This window comes from Erigeron canadensis, chromosome 1 (genome assembly GCF_010389155.1).
Source record: "Erigeron canadensis isolate Cc75 chromosome 1, C_canadensis_v1, whole genome shotgun sequence".
In the NCBI taxonomy this organism is placed as follows: Eukaryota; Viridiplantae; Streptophyta; class Magnoliopsida; order Asterales; family Asteraceae; genus Erigeron; species Erigeron canadensis.
The window spans coordinates 47,622,617-47,639,088 of NC_057761.1; the positions used below are offsets into that span (position 1 = coordinate 47,622,617).

The following is a 16,472-nucleotide window of genomic DNA, read 5'->3' on the forward strand; positions in this document are numbered from 1 at the left end:
TTTGATCAAATGATTTTCATTATTCATAAGTTATCTGCACTTATAATGTGCATTAATTAACGTTATTACATACATACTAGCTAGTACTTTATTGCCAACGTTTTTTATATATATGAAATCAAACCCATAAAGCTCCAGCACTAATGAGCATTGGCCTCAAAACCCTCTTAAGTTGAAGACTCATAATCTCATTAGTTCCGCCAACCAATTCACCCCCAATGAACACAACGGGGACTGTACCGCACCCTAGTCCAGACAATGCCTGCTCTATGTCTTGGCCTCTTGCTATCTCATCCAGCTCATACACCGTAGGATTCACACCAAAATCATTGAACAGAGACTTTATTGTGTGCGACAATATGCAAGAACTCTTGCTGAATATCACCACTGGCCTCTCGGACACCATTCTATTCACTCTATCCATGTGTAAACCGGACGGACCTTATAACGTTTCAATTAGTATCGATGATCGATATTATGTTGATTAATATTGTGATTGAAGTGTGTATATATAACGTATTAGTTACATTAGCTTGTTATGTGTAATGTGGGTGATTATGGGATCGGAGTATATATAGAGCGAGGTACGTTGTACGTAGAATAGGATAATATATGTGGAGAAAAGAGAATGTTTTTAGTTGGCAATGGATAGTGATATTCGGTTGTTCTAGCTAGCTATCTAGAAATGGAATTTGCATAAAAAGTTGACAATAATAATACGTTAGAAAAAGTAGTAGGCCGGTAGAGAATCTATTTTTCTACGGAAGCATATATATAGATATAAGATATAGATCACATTTATATGTTCAAGTGTCTATGAGTACGGCTTTATATTCTATTCCTTTACGTACGTGCTCCAAGTTTTTATTTTCTGGTCTTTTCATCAATAACAAGGCTGCACTTAATTACGAGTACTATCAAAGTTTCTCGACTGAAGCTCCTTGGTAGTTAGCTTAGAATGCCTTTTTTTATTCTTTCTACTTTTTAGTATAGGGACAAGCTAGCTATATGTGTAAAAAAAATATTGTTTGTTTTTGTTATTGCATGTATAATAAACTTTGAAAATCTTTACAAAAAACTTGCTGGTATACCAAACTTAATTTGAATAATAAGTCTATTCTCGCTTTGACTTTTCTTCCTCTAATTTGTTTACAAGAACATCATCTCACATGCCAATACATTTTCAATTAAAGTTCTATGTTTGTAGGTGTTAAATGTAAGTATCCGATCCAGGTCGAGTATGTATGTATATATATTTCGATCCTGCTGTTTTCAATTACATTCTAACAAGTCGCGAGTAATAAAAAGACGACGTGTGATACTCTATATATGTAGATATGTATAAGATTTCTAATACGTATTCACGACCACTATATTTTTTTGGTCGTGAAAAGTTGTCCCTAACATTTAAAAAGATCATATTAATTTCCTTATTCATTTACCGTACACCTAAATCAAACTATCACAAAATAAAAAAAATAAAAAAAAGTTTTTATAATATTTATGAGAATACGAGAGATGAAATCAGGATTGTTGCTTAATGCCTTAATTTGTCACGTATATTGACTAACTAGATTATGAACCTGCGTAATACGTGAGATAATATATATATTTATAAAAAAAAAATTAAAACTTATAATAAATGATAAGACATTTAGTTTAAAATTAAATTTTATATAAAATTAATTTGTTATCACTACAAACAATGTTGCATTTATGCAAAATTTTAGTTAGCGTGAACAAGTTAAAAATTTTATTACGTTTTTATGTGTGTAAAAATATTTAAAAATAAAAGTGTGTAGAAATTTCTCTACACTAAAAAGTGTGTAAAACTAAACATTCACACTTTTTAGTTACATACTTTTTAGTGTGGACTTTCATAATTATTTTGTATCACCTCATTTGTCCACGCTAACTTTTTTGTTATCGTAGACAAATGAGGTGTTACAAAATAATTGTCAAAGTACACACTAAAAAGTGTGAACTTTTAGTCATATACACTTTTTAGTGTGGAGAAAATTCTACATATTTTTACACACAAAAAAACGTGACAAATATTTTAATATGTTCTAACTAAAAGTGTGGACAAATACAACATTATTTGTAGTGTATATACACTTATTTAATCTATATTGATAATATCAAGATAAACTTAGTTTATAATATGGGTTTAACGGATGAACTAAATAAATATGTGGTATCATTTTATGACTTATTGTAAGTTGTATAGTTTATGAAAAACAAAAAAAAGTTATTAACATCTTGTATGTACGTTGTATAATTTATAATAAAAATAAAATTAGATTCGATATCGATTCATTAAAACGATTTGTATATTATTAGTATGCGTCTTGCAAAAAGGTTTTAACATTTTTTTATTATACTAAAGTACAATTCATCTAATAACTTATCGACCAATCATAGTTTTCGATTTTTTAAAGTTGACTTTATTTTAATTTTGACTTTAATTTATAGGTTTTTGGTTTTCGTCACAAATTTACACTTTTTACCCAATGATTTCAATAAAATAAATAAAGAATAATAGCTAACATATATCCAATAAAATAATAGCTACGATATATTCAATAAAATAATAGTTAATGTATATCTTAATAATACGTTCTATCATATAAATAAATAAAATTTAGGTAAATATATTAAGATTTTTAAAAGTAATTGTACTTTTATCTTCTTTTGAAACTTTTAGTAATTATCATGACACATAAAAAAACAAAACATGTAAAAATATAATATTTATAGAAAACATATATAAAATTGTCATATTCTATCTGAAATACTTAGCTAAGTATGTCACAATTTTATAACTTTCATGGACATATTATGATTTTGTAATATTCAAATATCATAAACATGTCTCAGTAAACAACTTCAATGGATATATTTTTTTAAAAAATATACTTAAAATTTTTTAATTAATAAGAATAGTAAACTAAATTTAAACCACAATAAAATAATATCTAATATTGATAATATCGTAAGCCCATGTATTGGACACATGTCTAATATCCAGTGATACACTATATAAATTCTAAATTAAAGTCATTACAAAATCAATTTTTGACAAAAATTATTCTTGAGTCTAAATCATAGACACATTAATTTTTACTCTACATTATCAATGTACATATTAGGAATGAGCAAAAATCCCAAAAAACCGAAACCGAACCGGTACCGAATATCGGTACCGATGATATTCGGGATCGGTATCAGTATTTGAGATTTGGGTAAAACGGGATCGGTACCAACCGGTACGGTACCGGTTCGATACCAGAAAAACCGAATAAGAGTACCGATTAAGCTAATGAAGTTTATATAAATAATTTATATATTCTGCAAGTACGCATGTATACTACTATGTATTCTGTTGCTGCTACTACAACACAATATTTATAAGAACATTTCCAAAATGTTTTAAGTCATTAGTTTTATTTTGAATAAACAAGAATACAGCTCCTGCAACTTGGATTCATGTAAACGAAATTAAAACTAAGAAAGCAAAATCCAGTGGCAATGAGCTTTAAATTAAAGGGTTGTTTCTTTGAAGACGTATCAATGTATCATATGTTAAACAATGGTAACAAGGAGCTGAGTAAGCGAAAAGTTTATGTAACTTTATCTTCGTCCAAATAGAAACCGTAATACATATATATATATATATATATATATATATATATATGAAAACACCACCATTGAATTAACTAGCTATGAAAATTCGGTACCAATAAGGTATAGTGCCGAAAATCGCGGTACTGATACCGGTACCGAACCGGTACCGATATAAGGGATTCGGTTCGGTATCGGTATTTGGTTTTAGGTATATTTGGTTTTGGTATTTCTCGATTTTGGTACGGTTCGATACCGGTACCATCCCGAAACCATCCCTAGTACATACGTTAAAAATATGGTATTTAGATTGTACTTTTCTAACAAAAACGTTAAGAGCTGTTAAAACCATGAAATGACTTTTCATATAAAAAACCCACAATGTAAATTTTATAATGTGAGTCCCAACTACGAATAGATGAGTATTGAAGACACCTCTATGTTAATGGCGAGTGTACTTTGCAACACCTTTACTTAATCTGGACGTGACCAGTTTAGAGTGAACAGTGTACCAGGTTAACTGGAGGTATACTTATTAAGGTGACAAGTCAAATAAGTAAATACGATGCAATAATGTAAAATACAAGTAAAGTAAATTGGTGAGACAATATGTAATTTTTCAAATGTATTTTATTTATTAATGTTAAATAAGATACAAGGTTGTTGCGGAACCAAGATAATACACGAATGTAAATATCCTAACAACCTATAAAATACAATTAATCTATACTTGGAAATTATCTTAACAATCGAAACACTTAGAGTTGTGAAATGTTCCTTTTTGCGATTGAGAGAATATTGCACAAGTTCACTAACAATATTGCAGAATTTATGTGTTTGCAAAGTTGTTAAAATGCTTGTGCAAGGACCTCTATTTATAGTCGAAGGTTGAGCATTGAGATCTCATCTTCGACGTACAAATATGGTTGACAGCACACAAAAGTATTAGTAAATAATTCTTTGTGTGTGTGCTAAATAAAGTAAGAAAAAAGATTACTTTATTCAACCACTCTACATCTTTGCACTTTTATCCACAGACAAGATTATTATCCGTGTAAAATGATGTAGTGTAAAAGGTCCTCCTCGTAATCAGTGTAAAACTTTGTAAATGCATTTACACTGGAGGATCTCCAGTTGATTGATCTGGTAGAATGTCAACTGGGCTTCGCTGCCATTGTCATTCTCTTTCTTCCACTTGTTGTCTTCCACTTCAACTGGAAGGTCTTCAGATCTCAGCTGGAGGAAGTCATCAGTTGCGTAAACTGTACATTGCAACTGGACTTCAAATATTTCGAACAATTCTTCATGCTTTCCAGATGCAATTGGAGAGCTCCAGTTTTCAGCAAAATTGGACCTAACATATAATAGAAAATATATATTGATTATTAATAGGACTACCATTAACAAAATCCGATAAATTTTTTACTCAGATGAAAAAGGTTAGTATTGACCATATATGTATCTTTTGCTCTAAATAACTATTTTAGCATCAATGATTCTGGATTATTTTTAGAAAAATAAATTAGACGGATGATATCTAAAGTATACCCCAGATTATTCTTTTGGTACAATATCTGTTCAATCCCTACTCGGTTCATACCTAAAGTGTTCAATATCCTATGCGTACGATATCTAAGACCGACTATTGTCTATTTGTATGTTAAGTTCATCTAGTTGAGAACTATTTTTGTTATTTCTTATTAAGAGGAACAAAAGTTTATCTACTTGTATAATAATAAACTTTATTAATTAACAAAATAAACATATACATATAGGAGTATTTTTTTCAGTTATTTTTTTATAATCTATTTTGTTTACTTTTAATAAAATCTTATTCTCAAATAAATGAATGTATATTATTACAAAACATTCAAATGTCATTAGTTATATATGTTTATTTTACATATTATATGAGATAAAAGTTAAACTTTGTTAATGGATTTCTATGTACCAAGCAAGTTATTTTTGTTGTTGGAGTTTCTATGTCTCATTAAAAATGTTTAATTTCACATTTGTTTTTGTCGAGCTTTCGAACTAATCATCACTTCATATTTATTTATTTTATTACTGTCAAAATATGTTTGATTATAATTGATTGATTGTAATAATGTGGACAGCTCTGGCTGCAACTTATTTTGGGTTTGATTTCACGTAAAGTACCGGAAGGGAATTAAAATTTAGTTTTATATGAATGTTAGAGTTAAATTTTGAAAGACATCATTTTTATAAATTTAATCCAAAAGGAGTTGATATGTCATTTAATAATTCTAAAAAAGGCAAATAAGGTCAACGTATCAATCCAAAGGTGATTGTTGAAAGTAGCTTTCCATCAAATGGTTATATCTTTTTCAAAAATGATTTTAGAAAGTTGTTTTATAGTTATTGGAAGATTGAAAGATGTTAAATTTGTTTTTTATAAAAAAAGTAAAAAAATAGCTACGAGCGCATGGTTGACTACTTTAACTCTGAGTTTTCTACTACATATCTATATCTATATCTACATTTATCTTTACTTTATCTTATAAAGTATTTACTCTCTTCATTTAAAAAAAAAACAAAAACTTGATCTACTCTACCATTATCTTTTATCCATTAGCTAGTTTAATATCATCACCTAATATACCTATAATACACTTGGAGAAAACCTCAGCCATTCATTTTCCTCTCTCTCTTCAAATCTCAACCACTCATTTTTTTTCTCTCTCATCCATAAATCATTTTATTCCTCTAATTCATTCAAAATCTTTTATCTCAAAAACCGTATATCAATAAATTATAAAAGTTATATGGGTGTTCTTAAAATTTCATGCTCTTTCATTAGAGATGTTATTCGATATACTTTCGATGAATTTTTAAATCCGGAGGCGGAGCCCGTACGGCAAAGGTAGATCACCCCATCACCGATCACCCCTATGACCTATCACCCCAAAATGACCGATCACCTTGTTTGACTATCACAATCTATGACCTATCACCCCGTCATCTCACCGTCGCATCGATTCCACAGACATTTGGCTAGTATACATAGGTGCATATGGATGAGTTGATCACTTGATCATGCACTCCAAGAGTTGAAAATATATGCTTTTGGTTTTACACTTTTACAGTTCTTTTTAGGGTTTAGTATTTCGAAGTATAAGTAACTTTTATACTTTTTCTATTGTATGAATGTAACTTTCATTTGATTCATTGTATGCAACTAACCTGATAAATTTGAACAATTAATGTAAATTTTTTACGTTGACCAATCAAAATCTTCTACGTGGCATCTCATATGGTGTGCCACGTATACACTTTTACATTAATCGTTCAATTTAGCGGGTTAGTTACATACAATGAACCAAATGAAAGTTACATTCACACAATAAAAAAAAGTGTAAAAGTTACTTACACCCCAAATACTAAATCCTTCTTTTTAAGTCTTTTTGTTAGTCTCACGAACACATTTGATGAATAGTAGTGGAACACCAAGGCAGCTTCGATCTATAATCTAATTAAAAATTACAAGGTTCGTGTGAATACTATTTTAGTATGTTTACTAGATTTTAGACCCGTGTCCAATACTGGATACGAGTTTTACGATATTATCAATATTAGATACTTTTAAGTCATAAAAGCTTATAATTTTGAAGAAATAAGGTTCTAAGTGTTATATTTGTAGTACAATAATCATATGTTTGTCACTGTAATGATTAGCCTAGATATATTGATGGAATTGTTTGTCGTAGTCATTCCACAAGCCATATGCTATATATAATAATTTCTTCACTATAGAATATTTTGAAACCAGTTATACTCATAATGTGATATTATTATGAAAGATAATTAAGAATTAAAATATAAACATATTTGTGATCCTGTACTTAACATTCAAGTATATGTATTTAATCATGATGCGCGTCCATAATACACATAGGTTTATTTTCAATCACTTGTTCTATGATAATATAATAACAATTAGGATTGTTTTTATATTATTTGATAACAATTAGAACTCTTGATTTGAGTGACAACTGTAACATTAAACATTAATATGTAAAACTAATATATAAAAAGGAGAAAATTATGTATCATTTTTTTAATGAGAGATAAAATGAATCTTGAATGTAGTTTATATTGATTTGGATTTAGGATTCAAGTAACCCTTTGTTGTAAATCGTGTTTAGGATATGTATCTAGAGTTCACATTGTATTTATATCAAATATTAAACTAAATATTAATATTTATAATTATAAAAATCTAATATAATATTTGTTAATAAGGCGTTAGGTTTTGAAATAATTTTTTTTAGAAAATATATCATATGTTAAATTTTTTTTTTAATTTAATTAAATGATTATAAATTTTAAAAATTTCTCTTAAGTTGATGGCTAAAATTAAATATAAATTAAATATTTAGGGCTAAAAAGTGTAAATTATTGATGGAAAATAAAAAAGTGTAAATTAATGAGACTTAATCTACAAATTAATATAAATACTAATATAATAATATATTTGGTAATGATTATTAGAGTTTTGAATTTGTAGTTTATCTAAATGATGACATCATTAAAAGTCAATTTGATGAAATTGAACGATGTGATTGGTTAATAAGTCATTAGTTCAACTGTCTTATAGTATATATTAAGATTAAGATTAAGATTTTGACATGCTAATAAACTCTTGGATTAACTAGTAATTAGTTAAGGGAAAAACGAGAGGTTTTAATGTTTTATATATCTTGTTAATAGATTCCATGTTCAAATCTGTTCAAACCTAAGTATATATGAATGTTTAATTAAAATTTTGAAATGATTTATACAGTAATAGTCGTTTAAATCTAAATTATTTGTTAAAAAAAATATATTCTATCTTCATATTTTACATATACATTGACGTCACTACTTTAACAAATACTAGTACTCAATATTTCCTGGTCCCGAAGTATCTCATTTGACGAAACTTTTGATATGTGTTTCCACGAGGGCATATAATTTAAAGTTGGCCTTATCCAACTAGGAATTGATTCACAAGATGCCAATTCCATTACCTTACATATGTACACATGCATGGACAAAAGAGTATATGGTTAAATGTTCGTATTATGTAAGTTTACTAGACAGTCTAGACTTACGAATTAAGTTTGTTCTATTTAGGGGGTGTTAGGGTTAGCTTATTTTCATAGTTTTTTTGCTTATTTGCTTATGAAAGTAAAATAAGCTACTTTTTAGTGTTTGTGTAGGCTTATTTGCTTAGGCTTATTAGCTTATATAAGCCATTTTTGAGAAGCCATTTTTGCCAAGCTTTTTAGCTTATTTCCTTTCATTTTTCTTTCAAAAGCCATAAGCTAATCCAAACACTACAAAAAAAACTTATAAACTTAAAGCAAAAAAACCATTAGCTACTTATATTTTATAAGCATAAGCCATTTTATAAAAGCTAGGCCAAACACTCCCTTATAACTTTTTTTCATATATCTTTGGTTTCATGTGCTTCGGACTCAATATAGCGCCAAAGACCATGCGTAAAGTAACTTTTTTGATTTCTTTGTTTTTACACTTCTAAATCAATGTGTCACGATATACAAATTTTACATTATATTGTATGAATAGATTATATATATTATGCATATAAGCATATTCATGGTATTTGTATTGAGTATATATATATTATGGTACAAGTATCAACTCCACTTTTCAAAGACACATAACCTATCATCCTAACTAAGTTGATATTTAATGCAAAAAAAGTTGATATTTATTTTTTAAAAAAAAAGAAGCAGCTAAAAACACAACTCGAGGAGATAAATCGAGAAAATTACATTACGTACAAGGTCATCTCTTGAAGTTTTGAAGCCTTGTGCTATGGGAAGTGAGATTCGTACTATTATTTTTGAATAATATACATATTGTATAGCTGATTATACAAGCTAGTAATATAACTTTTTATTCATATGTTAAGTATAGGCCATCGGAAACGAAGCAATCACTACAAAAAATAGTTCATTTGTTTACACTTGGTTATAAAAAATATGAAAATATTTATGAATTTAATCACATATAAAAATGTGTAGAAAAAAGTTACATTTAAAAGTGTGAATAAATTTCAAAAGTTATAATTTTTTCACACTTATAAGTGTGTAAACAAAATGTTAACACTTAAAAGTGTGAATAATTGTCAAATATTTTCACACTTAAAAGTGTGAAAGCCAATTTGTAACACATGATTTCTTTACAACCTCCATGTGTGAAGAAAATAAGTGTTACAAATTAACTTTCACACTTTTAAGTGTGAAGAAATAACATATTTGTTGTAGTGAATAATTTAAAAAATATATATATATATATATATATATATATATATATATATAAGTTGTAGAGAACTAACGGTCATTAATTAGATTGAAATAAGGATTCAATAACAATTTAAGCATTACTATTTCACTTTAAATATCTACAAATTATCTATATATAAAAAAGGGGTTTGCTAAGGGCTGTGTTTAAAGTGTATAAGTTATTTGTATATTTACCATGAAAATCAGGAATGAACTTTTAATATGAAAAATACAAGTTGTTTAATGCACGTTAAATATAGCCTAGCATTTCCCTATAAAAAATAATAAGTCTATAAGTTTCAAATATTGAAGTGTAAATTACCACTTTTATCTTTTTGAACAGCTTTTCCATTAAACTAGTCAGCGGCTACAAAATTACAATATTGATAGATTACAAGATGAGGGATTTTTATCCAATCATGCCAATTAATTTTACATGCATTACTTACTTCTATTAGAAATCCAATTGAAAGCCAAAAGTTTAACGTCATCAAGCATTTTCTCCGTTTTTTCCATAAGCATTGTTTTTGTTTTTCCAAATGATCCGCAAAAGCAATATAACCTTAGGTCTTTATGAAGTCCTGAGTAATCCACCCAAGGAATGAGGTGCTTTATGAAGTGTAAATTACTACTAGCAATATTGAATCAAATTTAAGGGATATTTAATTAACTTGGAGAGGCTAAAAGTAAAGTTTTAACAACGGTAATAATAATATAATGTAAAAAATGAACGGCAAAAGATTAACACAATTTGGTTTTATCTTCTCCAGAGGGAACTCAACAATAAACGACAAATGAGTATGCCATTAAAATTCGGCCTTCCATGTACGTACGTAGGAATAAACACATACAGTAAAACCTTTATAAATTAATAATGTCGGGACCGAGGTTTTTTATAAATTTATCGAGATATTACTATATCGATAAATTAATAAATTATTAATTTAAAGATGTCCATGTATGACCTTCAAAAATTCCTTTTTTAACTTTCATTTTCAGTTTATGTTCACACATTAAATTAAATGAACTTGTCAAGTGCATTGTTTTAAGTTAAAGATAGATAGTTCAATGTACATGATTCTAGATTTTTCATTATAATACGCCAAAGGATAAATTTTAAAATCAAATAAACTATGGCTTATAAACTAAAAGGTGTAAAGAAATCAACCATGACCAATTAACAAAGAAAATTGTTATGCAAATATAGGAGAGATCATCAAGGGTGTACTCAACAAGATTTGGTATAGTGGGGTGACAAAACTTTCGATCAGAAAGTTAGTCAAACTACAATATCAAAAACTTTTAGAGATTATCGGCTACAACACTTCACAACTTTTTGTTACAATATAAGAAGACAATGCCTCAACTCTTAAATATAATGAAAAAATTTAAAGATGAACTCAATATAGATTCCAAATTTCAAAAAAAAATAAAAAAAATCTATAGATCATTTTTGCTAGACAATGTTAAAATTTATAAATATTTAAGTAATTATTAATTTATAGTTTTATTGGGACTAATATATTTACATTGGGGTTTCAAAAAAATTATTATTTATTATTTTATTGATTGAGGTCCAATTTTATACTAGTCCCAAGATGAGACTGGGCAAATTATTAATTTTATCAAGTATTAAATTATAAAGGTTCTATTGTACACTGATACACATTCACATCACGCACACACGGTGGACAAATTAAGATGCACACCGCGTCGAAACACACCGTACGTGGACCAAGAATTTGATGCCCCTGATTTTTCCATGTCCTCTGCCCAATTGGCCCCCAAATTAGTCCACTCCTTAATTTACTGATTACGACGTTTCTTTCACATTTGGTACGATTGATATACTTAGGAATTACGAAGCTAATTTTTGTCATCAAGACCAACTCGATGATGATGCAAAACATCTTAGTGATGATGACCCTTTTACAAGATAGCATGCAATTGAAGAGCTCTCCATCTCAATAAGCTAGAGCCCAGATCTTCAAATCTATTTTTAGGCTTCCTTAATGCAGGTACCTAAAAAGTAGGCATTTTTAGTGAGCGCCAGTTTTATAATCGAACCGATAGGGAGAGGTAAAAAATGGTTCTACTGAATTCACTAGCCAACCTATACTTTAGTAAATTGTGGTGATGTTTGGTAAGAAGAAATTATGAAGAATGAAAATGTAATAGAGAATGAAAATGTAATAGAATATATATATATATAATTCATTCTCTTTCTAAATATATATATATATATATATATATATATATATATATATCTATACTTCCTTAATACACAAACTACCCCCCTTTTAACACCTCTACCTTTGAAATGTCTTTTATGCCCCCCTAACTTACACTACTCTAATTTAACTTCTTACTGACTATTGTGAAAAGTAATTACTTATGTTTTACTTTTCGTTGGTGGTTTTCGTATATATCCCTTTAACTTGGTTGGACCAATTTACATTAAAAACACAATCATATAATCAAACTGTGTTCCTATCTTTATAGCTAATATAGGAAAATTCCAACTAATTGGTTGCTTCGTATGATATATGTTCTATATATACACGTCTCCACACATTCAACCTTTGACTAATTTGACTACTATAGTAAATTTGCCACTAATTTACCTAAATTACGGTAATTTTTGACTAATTTCACAACTTTGACAGTTTCAAATATATCAAAATAAGTAAATTTGACTAATTTGATCTTCCATCCTCTACCTAATTCTCTACACCCATCTTATTTACAGCTACACGTTTTCATTGAGAAAATCATTTCCTATTATTTGTCATTGCATTACACACACTAATTCATAACAACTATATAAATAGTTGAAAACACATTGACGTAAAGCAAAACACAATTGCAAGTCTCCACCATATCAACAACATAATAACAAATAACAATGGGTTCATCGTCAAACCATATCAACATCAACGTCAACGAGGCTTCTGATGATAACATGAACGACATTCAGTTTCATCCGTTTGTTGTTGCACCGCTGTGGACTCCTAATGCTCCTGCTCCCGTTTGGGTTTCTAATGCTCCTGCTCCGTTATGGGTTAATCCTTCTCCTGCACCGCCTTCTGTCACACATTCTCTTACTGCGATTTACTATACCCCTGCCCCTGTTCAACCCTCTCTTGCTCCTTCTCTGGCTCTCGCTCCTGATGCTGGTGGTCATCAAACTCCTCCAGCAGTGATCAATGAGGTACACCTTCTTATACCCACTTCTTATATTTGTTACCTTTTGTCATATTTTTGTGGTTCTTAAATACAATCCATAGTAACTTTTATTGATATTTACCAATGTTTTACATATCCATTCCCATTAAAATGATTTCATACATCATTCATAATTATATTAGGCACAAAACTCAAATTATTAAAATATATATCAACCAGACTCTAATATTCCTTTCATTACTTTTGGACTTTTCTGATTGATGATAACTCAAAAAAACGTATAAGAGAGGATAATTTGTTAAAAATGAAATCTCACAAAGTCATCAATCGTTACGATGATTGCTACCTAATTAAGATTATTACTCAGTTTGTGTATATTTTGCGTTACTGAATTTAATAAATCACTCAACATAAAAAACGCTCACTCTAAAACAACAACAGCGGTTTGAACTTTGAGTCGAAATAAGAAACGCTTGAGGTTAAGTTATACATTCATTTAATAACACGGTACCCGCTACTTGACCGGCGTTTTTTTCCTATTCCCCGTCGCATCGTGCGGGTACAACGCTAGTATATATATATTTATTTGGAAAGAGAATGAATTATGTTATTTGATACAATATAAATAAATACAAAATTTTTAAATGATAATAATTGTAATACATATAATATCATCATCAAAACAAAAAAAAAGTTTTTTTTTTCATTTTTATTTATTCTCTATAATTTGTAAAGAATAGATAAAACGGAAATGACTCCCACTTCACCATTTTTATTCCTATTCTTTATTGCAAACAAAAAAAGAAAGAAAATGTTTCCAATTCTCTTTCTTTCATTTTTATTTTATCATGTCAAACACCTCTTACAATCTAACAAAAGTATAGTGTAATATATATATATATATATATATATATATATATATATATATATTTTACAAACAATCCAAAATAACATTAAGCATACAAATCATTTTTAAATTGAAACATAAAATGAATTTAAAAAATATTAAAAAACCGATTCAACAGAAAAAACCTATCTTATATATATATAAAATTGTTATGAACTTATCTTTTTTAAAAGTTCTTATATGACACAACTATGACTCTTTATGGTTGCCACTTTCCATATAAAAATAAAGTATGACATCATTTATTTCTACAAGATTTTTAATTTTTACTTAATGTTTTCTACATTCTATTTCAAATCCATTACGACTTACAAAAATAAAAATAAATCATGAGCGTAATTTATAGAACTTAATAGACATCGTAGATTGATTCGTTTGATATACAAAATATTAAACATATATATAATTTGGAGACTCAATTTAATTATTATATCATCATCTAATAATATATGTTTTTTCTTTACAATGATCGATAATTAGCTAATATTTTTTCAATTAATTAATATTAACAACGATTATATATTTAAAAGCTTATAAAAAATTATCATAATGTATAATGGAAAGTGATATTTATCAGTTATACAATTTATACATTGTGGTACATTAATCAAAACTGGTAATACAAATATCACTTATCACTTCCTATATATAATACTATACCCTGATATCACTCGGGTTTTAGTTTCAAATAAATAAGCTAACCGACCGGATATCAGTTATGGCAAGTTTAAACCAGTTTTTAAAACGAACACTCATGATGTGAGAAATTGGAAATCAATTAATTAATCAAAACTCAAAAGAAAAGAACTCTAGTATATTTTGTCACTTTATGAGAGATTTTGGAAAAAGTAGGTCAGCTTTTCAATATTATTATTCGGAAATTATTATTCCTAACGTACAGTAAGCAAAGTATACAGAAAAAAGCAAGTAAAGCAATAGTTTGTCACTTAATAGATTAATTAATTGATTTCCAATATTTTGGAAAAAGTAGGTAAGCTTTTCAATAATTTGTCACTTGATTTGACAAATACTATCACTAAAAGCAAGTAAGCAATTAACTTGGTTTTTCAAAGAACGATAACAATATTAATTAGGCACTAAGCAAGACTTTGGATTTTGGAAGTCAAAGTATACAGTCACAAATATAGGAAAAACCATAACTATATATACATATTAGATTCCTCTCAAAATTTTCACTATATAAGAACGTTCTGTGTAGAAAGGATGAACAGCTTGTACATACAAAAATGTTAAATAATCGAATAGCTAGTGTAATGTAATTTTCAATCACATGTTGTACTGTATCTAGTTGACTAGTTAGCTACTAGTTTGTTCCTTAAAAATTAAAATGCTTATTATAGTAATCCTTTTTTTTTTAGTAATACTTTAGTTGGTCATTTTGTCACATTACCATTTTCATCGAATATAAGGCCGGTGCTTATAGGGAGTCCTCCCTTGCGTCCCATGGCCTCAAGACGCTCCCTCCCTGTTGACACCCATCGTCCTTGTGGTTGCGTCCTTGGCTGGAGTCCTCCGGAAGAAGATTGTGGACGGAAGGAGGTGGGGCCAGGCTGAAGTTTTTTGTTTTGTTTTATATATGTGTGGGGTATATATATATGTGTATTTGTGTGTGAGAAATAAATTATAAATTAATTGATGATGTGAAAAGAAGTTCCAAGAAGCTTTATTATAGACAGTGAATGTCCTGAGGAGAGTCCTGGGTGATGTGATGCTGATGTGGCAGGAAAGAAGCTCCAAAAAGCTCCCTCTTATAAGCACAGGCCTAAGAGTGGTAAACCATAACTAAGGGTGATGGCAACGCCCGCGTGGAACAAGCGTGGAAGCCCCGACCACCCGTGGAACACCGCCGCCGACGTTTTTCCACCCACGAGTGGTGGATTTTGGGTGGAAGTTCCACTCGCGTGGAAGGTGAGTGCTTGTGACCGTTGGAGGGGGTAACGTCTAGATTCCTTGGTTTTTGTTTTTTTTTTTCTATTTTTCTTTTAACTTTTTGTAAGTATAGATATAGATATAAGATATATGTATGTGGCCGTTGTGCAGGGTTAAAGGAAGAAGATGACCATTATTGACTATTTTCATTTTCAACCCTCAAGTTTGATATTTATTTCCAAACTACCCCAAAATAAATAAATTATAGTTACTAGGATTATTATTACTTTTATTATTTATTATTTATTATCATTATTTATTATTATTAATTATTCAGATTATTATTTGTAGTTTCTAGCTAGTTAATGTAATTTAAAATAAAATTTTATTTTTAATGAAATTTAGTTTTAAAATAAAAAGTAAAATTGTAGTGAGTGGTGAGTGAGTGATTCCAATGCCAACAAAATTGGGTGAGTGGTGAATGAGTGGTAGATTTGAGGTGACATAATATAATTGGTTGTAATTAAGTGGTGAATAAGTGGTGAGTGGTG

General features: G+C 28.7%; 1 protein-coding gene across 1 annotated transcript; it reads right to left on the minus strand.

Moving 5' to 3' along the window:
• On the minus strand, positions 1 to 554 carry LOC122609814 (monothiol glutaredoxin-S4-like). The gene has a single exon (XM_043782758.1). It carries the CDS (start codon positions 422 to 424, stop codon positions 119 to 121), a length of 306 nt encoding a protein of 101 aa, XP_043638693.1. The 5' UTR covers positions 425 to 554; the 3' UTR covers positions 1 to 118.
• Positions 555 to 16,472: the final 15,918 nt, after the last annotated feature.

Bases quoted from the DNA above. Each gene is read 5' to 3' on its own strand.
- LOC122609814 (XM_043782758.1), bottom strand. From the start codon at position 424: ATGGATAGAGTGAATAGAATGGTGTCCGAGAGGCCAGTGGTGATATTC.